The 20,510-nt window shown below is 36.4% G+C and overlaps 3 protein-coding genes across 8 annotated transcripts in view; 1 reads left to right on the forward strand and 2 right to left on the reverse strand.

Moving 5' to 3' along the window:
• Positions 1-1,840: 1,840 nt before the first annotated feature.
• Positions 1,841-15,148, reverse strand: tpcn1 (two pore segment channel 1). 5 transcript variants are annotated; one of them, XM_043238865.1, is made up of 27 exons: positions 13,898-14,054; positions 11,101-11,386; positions 10,842-10,972; positions 10,562-10,738; positions 9,966-10,079; positions 9,744-9,874; positions 9,348-9,471; positions 9,200-9,258; positions 8,809-8,908; positions 8,598-8,714; positions 8,396-8,520; positions 8,268-8,316; positions 8,116-8,179; positions 7,986-8,030; positions 7,507-7,563; positions 7,273-7,326; positions 7,076-7,148; positions 6,880-6,987; positions 6,328-6,399; positions 6,152-6,241; positions 5,790-5,905; positions 5,662-5,708; positions 5,332-5,400; positions 4,685-4,781; positions 4,465-4,601; positions 3,768-3,848; positions 1,841-3,245 (listed from the first exon to the last, which is right to left on the reverse strand). In XM_043238865.1, exons 2-27 carry the CDS (start codon positions 11,192-11,194, stop codon positions 3,144-3,146), a joined length of 2,433 nt encoding a protein of 810 aa, XP_043094800.1. In that variant the 5' UTR covers positions 11,195-11,386; positions 13,898-14,054; the 3' UTR covers positions 1,841-3,143. The 5 variants fall into 5 exon arrangements, with proteins under 5 accessions (XP_043094800.1, XP_043094803.1, XP_043094801.1 ...); XM_043238868.1 differs by lacking the exons at positions 11,101-11,386; positions 13,898-14,054 and adding an exon at positions 14,675-15,148 and having other exon boundaries at positions 10,842-10,921; XM_043238866.1 differs by lacking the exons at positions 11,101-11,386; positions 13,898-14,054 and adding an exon at positions 14,675-15,148.
• A 130-nt stretch (positions 15,149-15,278) lies between these two features.
• iqcd (IQ motif containing D) lies at positions 15,279-18,153 on the forward strand. Its single transcript, XM_043238870.1, has 5 exons — positions 15,279-15,478; positions 15,873-16,532; positions 16,640-16,873; positions 16,960-17,031; positions 17,534-18,153. Exons 1-5 carry the CDS (start codon positions 15,383-15,385, stop codon positions 17,813-17,815), a joined length of 1,344 nt encoding a protein of 447 aa, XP_043094805.1. The 5' UTR covers positions 15,279-15,382; the 3' UTR covers positions 17,816-18,153.
• A 137-nt stretch (positions 18,154-18,290) lies between these two features.
• The window catches only part of cfap73 (cilia and flagella associated protein 73), a 3,537-nt gene continuing 1,317 nt past the window's right edge, over positions 18,291-20,510 (reverse strand). For both annotated transcript variants that reach the window (XM_043238874.1, XM_043238875.1), the window contains exons 5-7: positions 18,961-19,182; positions 18,721-18,873; positions 18,291-18,545 (exon numbers count right to left, since the gene is read on the reverse strand). In XM_043238874.1, coding sequence (XP_043094809.1) covers positions 18,444-18,545; positions 18,721-18,873; positions 18,961-19,182 — 477 coding nt within the window. In that variant the 3' untranslated portion in view covers positions 18,291-18,443. The remainder of the gene's footprint in view (positions 18,546-18,720; positions 18,874-18,960; positions 19,183-20,510) is intronic.

Below are 20,510 nucleotides of genomic sequence, written 5' to 3' on the forward strand. Positions count from 1 at the left end.
ATAGACTTGAGTGTGTGAGAACGTGTTTGGCATGTGTTTGTGTTGTAAGCAAAAACAAAAAGATCTTAAAACCAACTGTTGTCGAGCAAGCACCCACAATCTTCACTTATTCAACTTGTGTACGGTAAATTGACAAATATGTTGATTTGATCTGACAATAACCACATCAAATAAGCATATACAAAGATGAAAAATCATTTATGATTAGCCTTTCTCGTGTTTTTTTTTTTTTTAAATCTCAGTTTGGCAGATCATCAATCAGGCTAAAGACTTCTCTGCATTTCTCTATATCTAAATATAATAAAATAAAGAATAGTGAAATATTAAAAAAAAAAATGCAAAGAAGCATTTAACATTGTTATTGTAACAATATAACACTTACAAAAAATACTTGTTTATCATCAAAAAAGTAAAAAGGTTCAAATTTAAATTTAAATGCCGATTGCTTACGTTTTAATTTTTTGACACATCTTCGATTCATCTGCTGTATTTTCATGGAAGTAATATGATAATGATGGTTATAAACAAGTCAACAAAAACTAGATTTTCAAAAAGAAAACATGTTCTTTCAACTTTTACATTAAAATATTAGAAAAATATATCAAAAATACCCTAAAAACCCATCTAACATATAATGTATAAAATGTAATTAATATTTACATTTTCTAAGAAATAAATATTGGATATAGGAAAGAACATAATACGTCAAAAACAAGGAACATTATATTCTTTTATGGATGAATTTTAGCTAATACATTCATATTAGATCACTCTGTGTAGTATGCAGGAGTTAAGTAATTATGTTTTAGTTATTCAGAACAATAACTACAGTGGAAGTCGCTGATAACCTCAACAGACATCACAAGCTGAACATATTACAACCTCCAGAAAACACGTATCACGCTCCTATCACTGGAACAACAGAAAATATCAACTAAATGGTTCAAATGTGATGACAATTATAGAAAAAAATTAAATATAACGTCCTCACACGCATTACGGAGACGAATAGAAACCGCTCGTGTTCCCTGCTCTAACTCAGCACTGCCTCCTGCTGTCCTGTAACAAACAAACACTCACAAATCAATTCCGTCAGTCTCACAAAATGCCTGAGAGAAAAAAAAAGGGGGAAAAAAAACCCGTAAGTCTAACAGTGCGGAACAGTGCAGCTGTCAGTTCTGTCAGTGTCAAATAGTAAATTAAATGACGGAAATAACTTAATCACAACTGTCTTTGTATCTAGTCTACAGTGAGAATCGCAATAAAGGGAAGATGGAGTCAGAAGTAGAGAGGATTTGACCTTTACAAGCGTGACGTTTTGTGTAGTCAAACTACATTTTTCCTATTCCTGTCAATACACGCATGACACTATTTGTAATTGAATATTTAAAGAATTTGTGTGACCAACTCGAACCTGTTGCGAAATCAGATAGGGAGAACAGGGTTGCCAAGTCTGCTAAACAAACCAGCCTAATAAGTGGACAATACTGGTGGTTTGAGGATTCAAAACCTTCTTCCAGGGGATTCCTAATCAATAAAAACTAAAAGAGCAACGGCAACGATATTAAATTAGCCATATTCCGTTGGAAATCCATGGAAAACTTGCCAATACTTGTGGAGATAGATTTGAAGAAATTCTCAAGAACGTGACCATACCCTTTAACCGATTTAGCAAAAATCGGACCGTTATTTAATTTGGAGTAAAGTAAAACTAAATAATAAAACCAATAAATCAATATTAAAGGCAATAAATTCAATCTATCTTGACAGTAAGGTGACAGTAGAACAAAGACAAGCTAACAAACTATATATAAAAAGACTATTAATGAACAAAATCCACTGAAGTTTCAATAAAATGTATTGTTTACTAGACCTGTTATTATACATTTAGAAAGGAATAAGAACAGAGAACTGAGACACAAGTAAACCTACAGTATTAGAGGAGCTGGTGTGGTTTCATGTCACATATGCATCATGTTCCCTTGTGTTTGGAGCATCAAGGTTGCACATCCTACAGTGCAATTAAACTAGAGACTGGAATGAAATCACTGACATCCACGATTACCTCCAGGTTAGACAGACATGAGAGTAAACAATATATGAGCATTTGCGTGCATTCACCCTGTTAAGAAAGAAAATGACTAATAAATTATAAAATGGTGCAGCGAAAAGGATAAATGTTTAACTCAATATAAATAGACAGTTTTAATGTACAGTGCTAAAGCTTTAAGCAAGGCTAAATGGTATCACTTTCGGTTTGGAGACAGATCTGCGTTTACTCTGGAAAGCTGAACGGCTCAGACTGTCTGTGGAGTAAAATTTGAGATTCTGACAGGACTTACCAGAACTGGTCTGTCAAAATACTATAAGCTCTACAAACTCCAAACAGAGGAAATAAGAACTTTTCATACGTGACAAACGTTTAAATGAACTGAAAGGTCCCAGGCTGGATTTCTAATACTATAGTCCAAAATGAACCTGTGCTTGGGAAATTGGCCTATATTGAGTAAATCTGTGGATGTACTGTATTAAAACTGATTTTAAATACTTGCCTCTCAACTGCATCTGACATACATTTAATCTGCATGTATATATTTATATACAACGAAAAAATAAGCCTCTCTATAGGTCCAAAGTTTCCAGCAAAAAGCAGCTTTTGTTTAAAAACAGCATTAGTTTATTACTATAATCTTTTATCTGTTGGTTAAGCAATACCTCAGACTGTTGAGAAAGAGTCACTTAGTGCTAAAATCCTCACATTCGGTTCTGATTCATCTCCCACAGAAACATTCAGTCGCCGTTCTCCATTTGTCAAATCCACGAGAGAGTCTGAATCATTAAGGGTCACCCACCACAAGGCAAATGTCATGAGGTGCATTTCATGGAAGAAGAAGGTTCCCGGACCTAGTGCATGTCACATGATTGGTCTGCAAGCTTCCCTGATTGGCCACGGAACCTTAAGGTTTTTTGGGGAATAAGGCTTTAAGTGAGTTCTGTGGGTCTCCATGTGGATGGAGGGAGTATGTAGAGGTCACGGGGAACACCTGTGCTTTCCATCGATGGGAGGAAGACGGTTGTAAGGTCCCTCGGAGGTATGAGTGAGTGTGTTAGTTAACGCTGATGCAGAATTCAGAGTGTGCGAGTTAATTAATGCTGTTTGTGGCACTGGCTTCAGGGCTGTCCAGTTCTCTGTGGAATGTCTCATCAGGCTGGAGGTTTGTTCTGGAATATTCCTCGTACCATTCCTGCAGACAAAAAGAAACAATCTCTTTACACAAACATACCGCCGCCTATCTGGAAATACTTGTATTAAAATGGAGGGAATTTGGAGCCAAACATATCACACTATAACTTTTCCAAACAGAACATGATAGCATTGAAATAACTTTAGGTAGCATTTATTTTTCTTTTGCTAAACTTTCCAAGTTTCCACTTGGGCACATCCTTGTATAAACAGCTGTGTGATATATTACCATTTCAGACTTTCATGATTTAATTTACTGATCCAATAAGGGAGCCGTTTGTGAATGCTTTATTTAAAAATTCACACATTACTTTTCATGAAAACAACTTTACATTCATTTTCATTCAGGTGTGTGGTTCTACTATTACAGAGAAAGAGAGCATATTCCTAGCCAGTGTTATTTAAATAACAAAATAATACTGCTGTAGGTTTTATTTTGTGGCATTTTTTGTTTGAGTATTTATGTATGTATATGTAATTTTTTATTTTTAATAATCCTATAATAACTCTGTTTCTATCCTACCTGAATCTCCTCTTCGTACATCTTCATGCTGAGGTCACTCTTGGTCCGTGACCTTCGACCCACAAATACTAATGAGGAGTGCTGTGAGCAAAGACAAAATGATCTATTACAGTTTTATCAATCTAACAAAGAAACTATTGCTGTCAAACAATTAATCGCATCCAGAATAAAAGCTGTTTACATCATATATGTATGTGTGCTGTGTATATTATGTGTGTGTGTTACATATACATACACACACATATACATATACACATATATATATATATATATATATATATATATACACACACACACACACACATATACATACATATACATATATACACATATACACACACACACACACACACACATATGTACATATATATATATATATATATATATATATATATATATATATATATATATATATATTATACAGGCATTTAATAAAAATGTTACATTTACAAATTATATATTATATATAATTTATATGATTATAAATATATACATGTAAATATATGCTATACGAGATAAAAATATATGCTGAATGTGTGTGTCTTTATATAAACATATTACATGTATGTGTACTGTGTACATTTATTTTGTAAACAAAAACTATGATTTTGAATGCAATTAATCGTTTTGACAGCGCTAAGAGAAATCAAATTAGACGCTGTGAATACGGACTGTGTTCATGTACGCATGTACTTACACCGCTCCGCTCCAGAGCCACACACATGTCCTGCAGTGAGCTTAGGTTGGTGACGCCTAGTGTGTGTTTATACAAGTCCAGAGTCTGCAGAGCTTCAGTCTGAGACACCTCTGTCTCAAAGACAATCCCCTTTTCATCTATAACACACACATTTTTTCATTAGATATCTCAGTCATATCGGTGTTATTAAACATGTCATCAGACGAACGGGACTCTAAACCTTCTGGGTCATCAAGCGGCTCTCTGTTCTTCCGACTGTAGTTCATCCTGAAGACAAAGGCATCTAGTATGAAGGCCACGATTATTGTCATCACAACCTGCATCACACAGAGGCATTTACACTCAAAATAAAACAGAGCGGTGAGAAAACATCAAGATCACTAAATTACATTTATAGCACACATATAAATGCGTAGCTGACAACAGCAGTGGACCATTCAATTATTTAAACATAACAAAAAAAACTGTAAAAAAAAAAAAAAAAAAAAAAAAAAAAAAAGGAAATGACTGTTTTTCACTGAAATAAAATTTACACCTATGTAAATAACACATAATTTACATCAAAAACTAAAAATGTTATATTTTTCCCCTTTTTTGTATTATTAATATGCTATTACAACTTCTATTAAAATTATGAATTAGTTTTATTTTAAATTTTAGCTTTAATTTTTTAATTTACTTACATGCTTTTAGAAGACTTCAGTTTAATTTTAGTTTTTAAAATAATTCCCAGGTAGTAGTTTGTAGTTATTCTTCAACAAGGCAACAATATTTTTTTACTTGTTTTGTTTTGTTCAAATTAGAGAAATGTTCTAATTGATTTAGATTCATTTAACACACACACAACAAACGTATATAAACCCTTACCATGGTAACAATGTAAAAGGTCATGAAATAAAGGCGACTCCAGTGAGTAGTTTGTGATGTCACACCTTCCTGTGAAAACGGGAATCAAAGGCATCAATAACTAATGACAGGCAGAGGCTCGTGTACTGACTAGTTCACAAAGTAGGACCCATAGGTTTACATTTAGAGACTTCAGCATTACTACAGAGACACATTTATTTGCATTAACCAGCAGGGGGCATCACAGCCTCATGCTAACCAAAACAATTACAAACATTTTACTGAGGAAACTTCTGATATTATGACTTACTGGCTGAGCTGATGCGAATGTGTTTTTGTATTTACACTCACCATAGTGATGTACCAGTTGTTCACCACCGTTAGCTCAAAAAGAGTCACTGAAAAATGGCAGGGAAAAGTTACGAAGCATATATACTGACATGAGAAGAGTATGTATATGCAGTGTGTGTGAACATTACCAAAGCTGCTTAGGATGTTATTGAAGTTATTGAGATAGTAATATCCCTCCTCTAGAAATGTTCGGTTGCCAATGGTCACATTTATCTGGCGATATGAGTCAGCAACAGTGCTAGTGCTTTCAGAGACAAACACACATACCAAAAGACTATTATTTACGGGGAAGCTATTTTTTGATCACCGAGTTTCTTCAAAATTGCTCCTTTTGTTTTGCACAGAAGAACATGTGTTCATGAGGGTGAGGGAGCATGAAGGGTGAGTAAATGACAGTAGATAATGTTACATTTATAAAGTGTTAAGGTTTATAGTGAAATTCAGTCTGTATTGATTTTAAACCAAGAAACATTTTTTAAAAGGAACTTACTTGCAACAGTTTGGATAAACAACATCAGCAAAAAACTCCATTCCAACGATGGCAAAAGAATAATAGAAGATAATCAGAGTCAGACCTAGACTACAGAGACAGAGAGAGGGTTTTGAGAGAAGCACTTTCATTTAGGAGTAATAAGCTGAAATGAATTATTATTATTATTTCCGTACCTGGCCATACGCGGGAAGAGTTCAAACATTGTGTCCAAAACGTTCCGATAGCGCTGTTTAATTTTAAACAACCTTGACAAGAAATGAAAGATTTATGAGACTGTTAAAAAGGAACATTTCTGTTTCTATCTATAGCTATGACTGATGAAAAAAATATATCTAATGATTTAAGTTAAAATATTAACACAGATTTAAAAAAAATATTACATAGCAGACTTCATCTACAGTGGGGAAAAAAATCTGACCTCTGGTGAAAATGCTTCTGTTAAGTGCATTTCTAAATTAATAATTAAATTATATATTAAATGTAAAATATATAGTGCACGTAAATATATTACTTAAATATTAAATATAATAAATTAATTACATCTAAAACATTTCTGTTTATTTACAGGTTTTAATTTTTTTTTATACATTTTATCTATCAGAATAATATAGTATTCTCATACTTCCAAATCATTTAGAAAAAAAGAAAAAGGATTAAAATAAATGACAACAACTAAATGCAAACAATGCCTACCAATATCCATCAAAAAACACACAAATACATACCGGAGGAGCTGAAAAGGTCTCAGCACCACGATGAAGTAGAAGGGCTCCATGTCAAAGGCCAGAGCAATTAATCCCAGAAAGGCAAAGACAGTTACTGAGAAATCAAAGCTGGAAATAGAAACACATACTCAGGGGTGACGCAGTCTGTATGTGTTTGCATGTGTTTATTTGTATGAATGTTTGTGTGTGTACCTACAGGTTCCACCCTGAGCTGAAATATGTCAAAGGACCAAGGCCTGTGATTTTTAACAAGACCTCAATTCCATAAACTTCATTCCATAGACACATCAGCAGGAGGTGAAGGAAAAAAAATGTTTACAATTTAAATAAAACCCACGCTAACTGAAACATTCATATTTACTAGTGATTTAATTTTAAACAACTTCCACCTACTTGTGAGGAAAATAATGTAACTCCACGGGACAGCATGAGTCCACGAGACGCCATCTGCGAGAAGAGAAGAGCTGCTTGAGAGCCAAATTCAATTTGGTTCACACAGAGAAAACAGCTATTTCTCTGTTTCCTGTGTTTACACGCGTTTCTGAATGGTGAATTCAACTAATTATCTGGAACTGCAACACAGCTGCAGCGCATGCCCTACTGTTCCATTACTCAAGAAGATCTTACCATTTAACATGTTTGTCTCCACTAGGATCCAGATACCATTTATTGCTACTACCAGATCTGTAACAATGAAAAATAGTGGACATAAATATACTTTAAATGCAATACACCAGAGTACACCAGCACTGAATTGATCAAAACTGACCAAATGCTGTATTGCAAAAAACAATCTGCATATTAGAATAATTTCTGAAGACTGGGGTTTTGAATGCTGAAAATAAATTATGTGTTAAAATATATTCTAATATATAAAAAACAGTTCTTTATTGTCAATGTGTTAACAGTTAATGTTTTCAAATTATTATGGTAATTTACAGCACATTATAATACCAAATAATAAGACTACAGAAAGAATATCAGACAAATTTGATAAAGTTTTTCTATTACAAGCTAATGTGTTACAAGCATATTTTATTGATCAGGTATTGCATGTTAATGTCTAATGGGTTAATACAAGAAATTATTTATAGATTTAAACTTACACATTGCATATTGGAAAGCTTTGGATTTCACAAGTAAATTGATTCCTGTTAAAAAAAAGAATGAGCAGATCATTTAATTTTTCAATTCTGTCACTAATGCAAAACGAACCAACACGACAAATATAAAGACCTTTGAAGATGAGGAAAGCAGTATGAGGAAGCTCATCAAACCAGTGCTCCCCACTCCGTCGAGCCTGCAACACACACACCAGATGTTGTGGCTCAAGAGGGTTTAACAAACACGCAGGGAGTATAATCATGTGACAGTGTGTGAAATCTGACCTTCCATTTCAGTCCAATCACTTCATAAAACTTATAAAAGTCCTGGAGACTGAAACACAAGCACACCTTAAGAACTCATCTGCTAAAATAATCGAAAGAAAGTGAGCACATACGAGAGCATGCACTACCTCAGCATGGTCGCTCCTGAATGGTTGAGGGCTTTGAAAGTGAGGAAGCGATCCCGTGCTGTCATTCGTGGACGATAGAATCGCATCAGTCCATCGAACTGTTTTAAACACACTCCATCTGGCCTCTAAATACATGTAGATTTTTCACACTCACATTCATCTAGAAAATGCACAAGGTTTCAGTGTGATCTGTAAAGCTCACCTGCCGACTAACCAGCAGTTGGAAGGCATGCTCTATGGCGGATCGCTTGTGTAGAAGAAGAGACTTGAATTTCATCTTCTCGACTCCATTAAAGGTGTCAAAAACTACTGCCAGGAGCTGTGAAGGAAAAATCAAGAGCAAACTCAAAGAAACTTTAATGCACTATAAATACTTTCAAATGAAAACAGATTCATTGTCATTCAATACTGACCAGATTCATGATGAAATAGAGCTCGATGGACAGATACACAATGAAGAAAATGCAAGACCAACGATTCTTCGAGTACGCTGGCATCATCACATCTGGAAAACTGGTGAAGAAGAAAGATGTGTGAATCTACTAAAGGTTACTTCTTTATTAATCATTTAGCAGACATTCAAAGTGAATTTTATTACTTTTTTAACAGGGACAGTCAGACCTGGGGTTCTTTACTTAAGAATATCAATAATAATAACAATAATAGAGTATCAGAGATGGGTTTCTACAGATAACATTCTGGTTACTTCTGCTGTTAGAAGAAGACAAGAAACAATCCCTCTGAGGTTCAGAGTCATGCAATCTTAAGTAGGATGTGTGCAGCACAGCAAGGGTACATACTTACTTTGCAGTGGTCAGAAGGACAAACAGACTCACAATGCTGTTCTCCAGTGTGCTAAAATACTGTGGAGAGAAAAAAAAAAGATTGTGCACGTGAGAGAGAACACAAGGGTGCGGAAAAACAAAGTTGAGTGTGCAGTCGAATTACTAACGGGGTCGGCTGTGTTGGCTGAGAACAAACAGAATCCTAGGATGGCGAAGATGACCATGAAGAAAAGCAGCAGCAGAAGAATATCAATGAAGGGAGGAAGAGACTGAAATATCTGTCTCAGGTTTCTGAGGGAGGACAGAAACAGATACAGCGTTAAAAAAATCATATTGTATCAAGTCAAGGACATGATTACAATTACCTACCCATTGTTGCATGGACTTTTAGTACTTAGTTTTGTGCAAAATTACTGTAACAAGGCATCAAGAGGCTTGTTGCATGTATATGATCTCAAAACATTTAATTAAACAATAATATAATGAATAAGAGTAAAATAGTAGAGGTAATTATTTTACAACTCAATACAATTTATTTTAACATGAATTTGGAGGTAGCATGCCTGCGAACGGCTCCACAGTAACGGCAGTCTACCAGAAAGATTGGCCGCAGGGCTCTTGTTACTCGCAGGTGAGATGTCTGCCGGACTAAGACCACAATCGCCTCGGTGAATTGGATAAACAGGACACATGTCTGAAACGCACAAAGGATAACAGCATTCTTCAGCTGAGACAAAGAAAAAAGTAACCATTGTTGAGGCAGCGTATTACAAAAATCTACACACCTTTACCATGGTCCTCTTATGTCGAATAAAGGTGTGAAAGCCAAGCCATCGGAGCTTCATGCACAACTCAAAGGCCACCATTGCTAATGCTAATAACTCCAGTGTCGCATGAACCTGACAGCAACAAAAATTCACACCTTAAGAGTGTTTGTACAAGTATATACTCTTGTTCATATAAATGTAAGCGATGTACGCTCAGGCTCACTAACATACACACACATCATCAGTATCGTATAATAAGTATCGTATACCCGCCATGAAAACAGTAACATTTTGACAGTTTATTACAATTTCAAATAACTGTTTACTATTTTTATATAATTTAAATTATTTCTGTGATGGCAAAGATACTTCAGTCTTCAGTGTCATATGATCTATATTTTACTATATGTATACGTGTCTATTTTTGTAAATTTCTTGGATAAATATAAATGTATTTAAAATATACTTTTTTGTACCAATGTAAAAGTATTTACTGTCATTGCTCTTATTTTACTTACATTTAAATAATGTAATGCTTTCTTTCTTTCTTTCTTTTTTTAAAACTACAATTTTGAATGGCAGTTTATACACATAATGAAACAGAAGTCACATACATAGACGTCCAAGCGGAGAAAGGGGACGGCAGGGGCCTCTGAGAGAGACAGAAGCATGAGTAACACCGCAGTCAGCAGCTCCATCACATAGAAAAGGTGATTGTGAGCAAACAGGTAGGCACTGAGCGCATGGGCATTTCGCGGATGAGTGAAAAACTTGTCGTTATTCTCTCCCTCCTGAAGACAAACACAGACAAACCGGCAAGGGAGAATGATTATTAGCCCTGAGTCTGCATATATTTTACTGCTTCACTGAGCGTGTGGAGGTTCAAAAGGTGACCTGCAGGTATATTGCTGCTTCCTGGTAGTTCATTTCCCAACTCTGCCTCAAAGAATTCTGGGCCCTGGGGTCTGGTGCTCCTGGGGTCGGAATGACAACATTATTCACAACATCATAATTTCCTGCCCCATCTGTGTAGAGATGAAAAAAAATATTAAATGATGATTTCACAATATAAATTAAGAATCTGTGTTCAGATAGAGCAGTACTTGAGCAAGTTGAGTATATAAGTTGAATATACCACTCTTAAATAACATACCAATAGATGCTAACTGCTGGCAGAACGAGGACGTTTGAACTGGCCGATCATGTGTCAGCACAGTCATGTTGTCATGTGTACTACTGATTTCCATGGCAGCCCCTGTGATCGGCCCCAAGTCCCAGTAGTCAGACAGAGAGCATGTCACTGGTCAAGCAGTTTTTAGCACTGCAAGGGTAAATGATCAACAATGCACTCGCACATGCAAGTTTCATTGTGCCAGCTGCAGCTGCTGTGGCCAGCGGTCCGAAAGCGGAACGGAATCCTGTGCTGATGTTCACGATTCCTCAAAAGTTTTACAAAAAAAATTATTTATTTTTTTTAAACTGTCAAATCAGACCAAAGCTTCTCTTTAAGAAACTACATCTCTCTCTCTGCAACTTCACACACAATCATTCCATTGTACCATTTGTTAAGAAAGACAAAAAAAATTTGGTATAATGCGTTTCTAATATAAAAGTATCAAAATAAATGACACAAAATGTCTTTTGTATGCTCAAATAAGCTACTAAAAAAAGGTTGATTAGACAACTTCACAGATTAAAGTGACAAGTTAAAAATGCTTTTAGTGACACTAACATTAAAAAAATGGTTCAAAGAATCAAATAATGAAGACAATAATGTAAAAATGTGAATAAAAAGGTGAATAAATTGAAATGCACTCCAGGCTAACTCAACGCTGCTTCCCAAAACACTGCACTCATTATTCCAAACATTTCATCGCTAAATCCCAAATAGTTCCATAAGTATTGCACCCTGGACTTTTCCTCTATCTCTCTCTTTCAGAGGATGTTTGAGCAGGAAACACTGCTGAAGATTCAGTGATCACAGTGTAACAGATTGTCCAGTGGATTTTCTCAAACATCAGTTCAAAGCGCAATGAGAACTTCCTATAGATCCTCTGAGCTGCTTCCTCTGACACCAGTCCCATTTCCAGTTATCCCCATCAGTCTCTTGGTCATAGCATCCCTTCGTCCACATCATCTTCTGTTTCCCGTGTTATATCCTCTATATCGGATCCATTTTAGTACCTTTCTTTCTTCAAGCTCAACACAGCTAGCCTTTGAGTCGGATGCCACTGCTAAACAAACCCGATAGCTTCGTTAGGGAACTAAAAAGTTTCAAATCATTTTTTTCTTCCAGGCAATTAATATGACTCCCTTTTAAATGATCTGTCAGGTTACAGTCTGGTAATTGAATGGCACACTAATTTAATGCCAAACAGCTAAGATCTTTTAGTTTGCCCAAACACAAACTGATTGAATGAGTTACTTCATTGCGGTTCATTGACTTACTGTCTGTAAACAGCTCTCATTGAATATGCACATGACAACAACAGTGTTGTCTTTGCTCTGTCTAATCAATAGGTTCCTGGCAGAGCAAGAGAGACATAGACAGCACTGATATCAGGTTTCTGTTCAAGTCCAGTTCCACGTCAAATCCAGAAATTAAGAAAAAACACACTAATGATCAGAGATGGGTCCTGGTTGTTTCTAAAAGCACAGCTTTGAAAATGTCCAAACAATCTTCACCATGACAACAAAACAACTTTTTGTGACAGCAGCTTGAGGCAGAATGAGGAAGCGAAGGCATCTGATATTCACATCAGCTTCTTTTTTTTTTTAAATTAAGAGACCAAAATGACAGACCGTGTTCCTACATCCTTTTTTTTCCTCCAATGAAGAATCTTCTTGTCTAATTAAACAAACACGCCAAAGCCCAAAAAGAGTGCCGCAGTTTACACTCAGATGCTCCAAAATATTAAAAGGTCCAGCTCTCATCACAACGAAACAGTTTTAACACAAGGCCACAGACTGCGTGGGTGCAGGATAGGAGTGGACGGGGGCCACAAACAGCGCTGTATCTGCCATAAGGCTGACACAGCATTTTAACTGTGTCCGTGTGTGCGTGCGTGTGTGACAAAGGCTGGTATGCTACAGTATTGGACACTTAAACACATGACCATCGGGGTTGGGGAACTTCACTTAAAGTGACAGTACTACATAGTGTTTTACCCCCAAAACTGACCTGACAGAAATAGTTTATTGGTTGTTGAGTCATATGACGGTTGGTAACATTTTAAGCAAAAAACAATACCACACAATAGCACTAGGGTGCAGCATTTCCTCAGTGATTTTAAACCACTTACACCAATACAACAAACGTATCTCTGAAGTTCCGTCTATAAAAAAACACACATTTGCCCGCGTTGACACTTTTATGCTGTTCAGAGATGCCATAAATGTATTTAAACAAAACTGCATTTACACAGCTGTATAGTTTGCTGCTAGGGGCTGATGTTGGTCAGAGCAAGCAAAATTAAGTCTCTTTTTTTTTTTGAGCAGGCACAAAACAACCTTTAATTTGACTGAAAACAGAAGCCAAATTGCACTATAAACTGTATTCAATCAATCTGTTTTTCAGAAAGACATATGCCTCACATAGCCGTTATGTTACATTTGCAAACACTGTAGATGTATATGGCCAACTTAATTTACTTGAATATTTCATTTCATTTAATCGTCCCTGATATTTGTGAATGCAGTAGCCACTTCAACAATACATCCAATTTACTTTTTCTACATAAAGTAGGTTCTCTTTTACAGTTTGTTGTAGGTGGAATTGTAATGTACCATCAAACGTAATCAAAGATACTTCATTTGTTGACATCATGGTTAAACGTAGCACCCTCAATGACATGATCAGCCACTGACGACAGCTTAGCATTATTAACTTCAAAAACTCCAGCACTGACTTCACTGTTCATTATAACACACACCGATCAAATTAAACTCACTCTCAACAATCCCTCTGTATTAGATCCACTTCCACATTTTTCTCCATTTTCAACATTACAAAAGCTTTTATAAAGCAGGGAGAAACAGCACTGCTCTACGAAAACTATCAATTCCGCCTGTGCGGAAAGCCTACAAATCATCTCCCGGAGCATTAGCAATGTCAACAAAGTGGTCAACAATAACGAAAAGAAGGCTTGACCGCGGAGCCCTCTAGAGTCCGTGCTCGGAACTCACACTACATAAAGGGCCATCTTGCCTTCCCGCTGTCACATGATTCGTGTCAGGGAAAATTAGGATTAAAGATCAGGTTTCATGTCGACCAGGACCTGTAACATCTCTGCAATGTGATCAACATAACCCCAAACGCTAGAAATGGCAAATAATTCTGTAATGTTTAAATACGTATAAACTATTTGTAATCTCGCGAAACAGAACGTTGCTTTGATAACGTCGTTCTTAAAAAATATGCAGGTTCTTCGCCATGGCATCTATATATTTGGGGCCTTGCGCAACAAAAAGTTTGAATTCCTACAGTCTCTTACAGCTCAGGCTCGGGAGAGAGAAAGTCACTGACAGACATCATAAAGGGTGTTCTGCTGCACAAAGAATGCATAAAAGATCTGTGGAAGACAGCAATGCCTAATAAATGCCTTTTAAGACGTGCACTGGCCTGCACGCACTCCTGCTCTGCCAGCAGTGAAGCTCAGGTAACTGCAGGTGACCCGACATCATAAGCCTCAGTTGAATGCGGAGTAACATGAACACAGTATACTCACTCTCATCTTCCTCCAGCAGCCCGCTGCTCGTTTCGTCCCAGGTCAAAATCAGCGGCACGTCGTCGTCCCCCTCCGCCATCCCGCGATGAGAGGACCGCAGTTTTAGGGGACACCGAGTCTGTTTGGTCAATAAACTGACCTTTCGGTGCCGCAGAGAAACTTTAACACTGAATACGCGACACGAGTTACTGGGGCCGCTTTATTGTCCCCGGGCGCTGAACTGAGCGAGTTTATGCTAAAATGCGTTTTAAATCAACTTTGACGGTGTAAATTAAACGAATCATAATTAAAACCGTAACAGAGCCTGTCTGTTTACATCATTATCTTCACCTGATATTAAAATACCGACGCACGCGCAAAGCATATTACGTATTTCTAACTAATAAAATAAGAATGCAACTTTCGAAGGCAGAATAATACGATTTAATCGAGTTTGTAACATTATAAATAAAAGAACCACCGCCGTCAAGCGGGAAGGTTTGACGTTACGTCTTTTTACGACAGTCGCTTTTGGCGCAGAGATGAAACAGCTGAAGTGTCATAATAAAAGCCACGGAGTTTATATCTCATTCCAAACATATTAAGACATTCAATGATAACATGAGTTTTATGAAGTACAGACAGTGAAAATATATCTATATACACATATAAGTAAATCACGAGATTTTTTTTATTTGTAGTAGGAAATAGGAAGTCACTGGGATCAGAATGTCATGCCACCGGTTGTCACAGCAACTGGTATACATAACATCAGAGTTTGTGTTTACACGCATACAGATTTCTACAAACAAGAATAATAAGACGGTAATGTACTACTTGTCCAGGGAGAGCAAAATGTTTATACTCTTGTGCGGTATTGTTTTTAAGTTGTTTAGACATTTAAGCACTAAGTGTTTCTTTGTCTGCAGTGTAATAATATAAATAGAAATGGCTGATACGATAAAATCAAGAAATATTTTTAAAAATCTAGTTTAAAACATATGTAATCACACTGGTTTAATGCATTCATTCCATAAAAAAATCTTCTTTTTAAAATTTGTCAAATATATTTAAAATGTCAAAATGACATAGAACTTTTTGTATGAATTGCATTTTATGTATTAAAATAAGTCTCTTATATATTGACTCCTTTCTGTATTGAATTTCTTTCAAAACATTTTCATTTGATGCCTGAATAATTTCTCTCTTAAAATTATAGAAACCTCTAATGATGGGCTCAAAAACAGACACTGTCCCTCTTGAAGACATACTATCAGATTCAGCCACCCTTGCAAACAAAACTAAAGCAGACTACTTAAAGACCATAAACCCTTCCAAGAAGACACTCTCATCTCTGGAAGCAAAGCTTATATTTGGGGTAATAGATGAGTGCATTCATCAGATGGAGATTGTCTCTCTTCTGCCCACTATGCTGAGCTCTCCAGAAGCACTTTCCCAGAGTCTCGGAGAAGAGGTGGTCTATGCCCTGAAAGAGCAGCAGAGGCTTGGGGAAATGTACCAAGCTATGGTGCTTGATGCAAGCTTGAAGCAAAGTGAAGAACAATTAACCAAATTGGCGAAAGCAATTGAGGATTCCTTTCGCAACATTATGCGGCTATTAAGGGCAACTCCGTCCACAAGGGAGGTGCTAAAAGGCATAAAATCAAACCCAGGGCAAGAGATGGAGTCTCTGGCACTGAAAGTTGGCCTGTGTGAGTTGAGAGAGATTGTTTTGGAGAGGCTTCTCACTACACCTGCAGAGGAGAGAGAACGCAGAGAGATGATGCTTGAAGTCAGTCTACGTCACTCTTCTAACCAGGAGCTGATAGACTCGCTGGAAAAACAGGTTGCCAGTGCAATAAAAGACAAGGATACAGAGGTCAGCAGCATGATAAGAAGCAGAAAGTTGACAGAATGAATGAGTTCTTCAAACTTCTTCATTGCCACATTCTCTCTATGCTTTCCCTGACACTTACTCCTATTTAGATCTCCACGCTGAATAACAAAGCACACCAGCTGAGAAGCTCGCTACATCAGATGGAAAAAGGTTTGGAGGACTTCATCGTCCGAATTCAACAGGATGCTGAAAAACAGAGCCAGTCAGACACAAAAACTTCAGAGGGGAAGAGAGCTCGTTTGCAGCAAGAGGCCAGTCAACTGAGAGCTCAGCTCAATAATGTGACTGCTGAGGACAGAGAGAGTGAACTGGCGCTGCGAAAGGTTTATTTTTTGCACATTTAAGTATCATTCATTAAAATACAGTGCATAGATATTTTGTTGTACATGCTTCTGGTTTTGATTTGCAGAAAAAATACAAGGAGGAAACAGAGATTGAGAACTGGATCCAGAAATATGATACTGAAATTGGAGAGAAACAGGTAGACATTAATCTGACATTTACTAATGGTAATGCAGTTTCATTTTCAGACGTATTTGCAGATAACAATCAAATATTTCTGGTCTATTTTTAATCAGAAATATTTTTAATCAGAACTCAACTAAAGTGACATAAATAATCAAATGCTGTTCTTTGAAAAAAAAAAAAAAAACACACAAATGAGTTTCTACAAAATATAAGAAAACATTTTCCAAGCACCAAATTATTTTATATTATATTAGAATGATGATTTATGAAAGATCACATGAGGACTGAAGACTAGTATAAAAGCTTTCCCATCTGAGAAAAAAATTAATTTAACACCCCATCTTCATGTTCTAATAAAAAACACATCAACACAAAAAAATTAGCTAGCAAATTTGAAAGAATTGTTGAATGTGTGTGATCAGAACATTAAAATTACTTCTCAATTGTCACTTAATTAAAGAATTGATTAAAATATATATAAATGTCTGATTTTGCATGCCTGTATTTGTGACTAGACAGAATTGGAGGAAATGACACGCATGTATGAAGCAGACATGGCAGAGCTGAGAGAGCTGGAGGAACATTCTGCAATTCTGGACCTGGAGTACTCCCAGATTATGAAGGAGCGACGGGAGGCTCAGAAGCAGAGGGAACAACAGGAAAGAGAAAGAGAGATACAGAGCCAAGCTGCCGCTGTCATTCAGGCCCACTGGAGAGGCTTTTGTGTACGCAAGGCCATCAAGGCCAATGCAAAGCCCAAGAAAGCGAAGAAAGGAAAGGGGAAGAAAGGCAAATAAAAGAAAGCAAGACATAGTGCAAGATTAACAACATTATTTAGATTATTGGATAAATAAAATGGGGAAAAACACTGTGAGCGTTCACATTCCTCTGATTTTTCAGTCTAAGGGAGTCGATGTTAGCTGCTAAAAATGAACAAAGCTGAAAATTTTAGCCAGTCAGAGCTGACAGATTTCACAAAACATTGAATATCGTATAACTGGCACAGATCCCATTCAGTAGGAGGAAATATCACACATTTTATATTGTGAGCCGATCTTTTGTCTTTATTTGCAAACGTAATGTCTTGCGTTTTTAAATCAGATTTAGAAAGTTGTGTAGTGTATTTCAGCTTATAGGAACACTGGCTGCAGCCTGAACCTGAAAACTGCTGCTCACACAGTACATGGAGAAAGAAATGATAAAATGATGCTTTGATATTTCACATATCTCAATCCAATAATAAGATTTCACTGACTATTAAAGACGAAACCCTTTTAATGAAATATCCTTTTAATCTCCATGCCCGTGGGCAATATTCCAGTGCACAATCCTGTACAATCCTCAAGGGTGGCCAGATGATGATTTTTATATAGCTTAGGCACATCTATCCATTTTCAGTGGATATACATCTTCAGAGATTGGGTCTTAATCTCTGCTGTCATTCTCTTCAGTTTGATTCGGTCTTGCCATTATGTTGAACTTCAGTTCATCATCTATAGCTCTCATGAGCTGAAAATATTTCTGAATCTAGAGGGAAAACAGGAAAGCATGAGTATTTCACCGAAACAGTAAGAAAAAAATAAAAGTAAGCTGTACCACACATTGCTGTGGGATGACTTTTTAGAACATTACTGTAGCTCATTTTAGTTTAACAAATCAAATAATCATTCGAGGTTACCAGAAGTACTTTGGCATTATTCACCATTTCCAACTGCTTGAAGGTGTCTTCAGTGTCCACAGAGACTTTCCTGTAATGTGTGATCATCTGATAAATGTTACGGATTGTGGCCTTTAGCTGAGCAAATAAGAGGGTCTCTTTTGCTGCAGTGGAATGGAAATGCTTCAATTTTAATTCCTGTAGAGTACATAAATAGTCCGTAATTGAGGTAGACAGAACTGTACAGACGACATAGGCCTGTAAACTGTGTGTGTGTGTGTTTACCCATTTGTATGCTTCTAAGCGTATGCTGTCTAGCTGGGTCTGTTGCAGATGCAGTTGGTTGTTACAGTGCAGGAGAAGAGTTCGCTGTTTATTTAGGTACTGTATCAGTTCCAGCTTTGTGCTCTCTTTTTCTTTGTCTAACCTAGTTTGGTTTTCTTGAAGTTCTTTGTGGATAGACCGGAGCGCTTGAAGACGGTCAATGACTTGACCAATGTTCTCAAACTAAAATGTCATTAAAAAGGAGGAAAAGGGAGAATAAAAGTGTAATGTTACTATACAAAATGTTACATACTGAAACAGGTAGAACCTGTATAATGTGCACTTTTGAGAAGTTTACTCCGTTACCCCATTTGCCTCACGATTCAGAAAACAGAAAATAAAACCACACAGAATAACACTGATCTAAAACGTTCACTGGCAGTTACACTTGATGAAAAACAGGAAATCAGGTCCTTTAAAGGGATAGTTTACCCAAAAATAAATTCTGTTATTATTTACTCGCTCTCATGTCGTTCCAAACCTGTAAGACTCCTGTTCATCTTCAGAACACAAATTAAGATATTTTTAATCATATCTGAGAGTTTTCTGATTCTCCATAGACAGCAGGGGTCCTACTACGATCAAGGCACAGAGACATCAGCAGTTCACCCATAATTTAAAAAAATTACTTTGTTCAACAATTATGAAGCATGTACATGTTTTCCAGCATGTAAACAACACATGTAACTGGTGCTGCTGATGTCAAAAAATCATGTGCTGCACCTTCTTTATGTTCAGGAGAAAAGCACTCACATGTATTGTGATAGTCTCCAAAATGGCACCAGGGTGAAACAGAGGAGAAGAATTGTTGAGTAAAGAGTTTTCTTTGAGTACAAAAATATTCTCATAGCTTCACAAAATGATGGATGCCCCCTTACAGAGAGCTCTCTGATTTTGTCAGAAATATCTTAATTCATGGTCTGAAAATGAATGAAGTCTTGCGTGTTTGAAATGAATTGGGTGAATTATTGCTTTAAGAGGAATAGTTCACCCCCCAACCCTCCAAAAAAAATTACCCTACAATTTACTCACCCCCCATCCATCCTAGGTGTATATGACTTTCTTATTTCAGACGAATACAGTTTTTTTTTTTAAATGTATCCTGACTCTTCCAAGCTTAGAAATGCTCATAGATAGCGGCCATTATTTAAGTTCCATAAATCATATATATCCGTCGTAAAACTAACCTATATGCCTCTGGGGGGTTAACACGTCTTCTAAAGCAGATCAATGGGTTTTTGTAACAAAATTATTTCTTTTTTTAAAATTAAAAAAAAAAGCTGACTTCAAGCAATGGCAAGAGTTGACTTAAGTTAAGTTATTTTTTTGACTTTTAATTTATTTTGTTTGTTTAACATTGCTCTATCCTCACTTTTCTATTATCTCCTGAGCTTATGCTATGAATGCAGATTACATCATGACTTAAGTAAATTATGTGGTAATTTTTGGGTGAACTATTCCAAGTAAGTCAGTTTGGTAACACTTAAGAATAGGTGACACTTGTTAACTAT

This window comes from Puntigrus tetrazona, chromosome 5 (assembly GCF_018831695.1).
Source record: "Puntigrus tetrazona isolate hp1 chromosome 5, ASM1883169v1, whole genome shotgun sequence".
Taxonomy (NCBI): Eukaryota; Metazoa; Chordata; class Actinopteri; order Cypriniformes; family Cyprinidae; genus Puntigrus; species Puntigrus tetrazona.

Coding starts and splice junctions, on each gene's coding strand:
- tpcn1 (XM_043238865.1), bottom strand. CDS start 11,194: ATGGAAATCAGTAGTACACATGACAACATGACTGTGCTGACACATGAT. Junction 9,259..9,347: donor CAGCCAACACAGCCGACCCC/GTTAGTAATTCG, acceptor TTCTCTCCACAG/TATTTTAGCACACTGGAGAA. Junction 3,849..4,464: donor TGGCTCTGGAGCGGAGCGGT/GTAAGTACATGC, acceptor CTTTGCTCACAG/CACTCCTCATTAGTATTTGT.
- iqcd (XM_043238870.1), top strand. CDS start 15,383: ATGTCATGCCACCGGTTGTCACAGCAACTGGTATACATAACATCAGAG. Junction 15,479..15,872: donor CAAACAAGAATAATAAGACG/GTAATGTACTAC, acceptor TTAAAATTATAG/AAACCTCTAATGATGGGCTC. Junction 16,874..16,959: donor GTGAACTGGCGCTGCGAAAG/GTTTATTTTTTG, acceptor TTTGATTTGCAG/AAAAAATACAAGGAGGAAAC.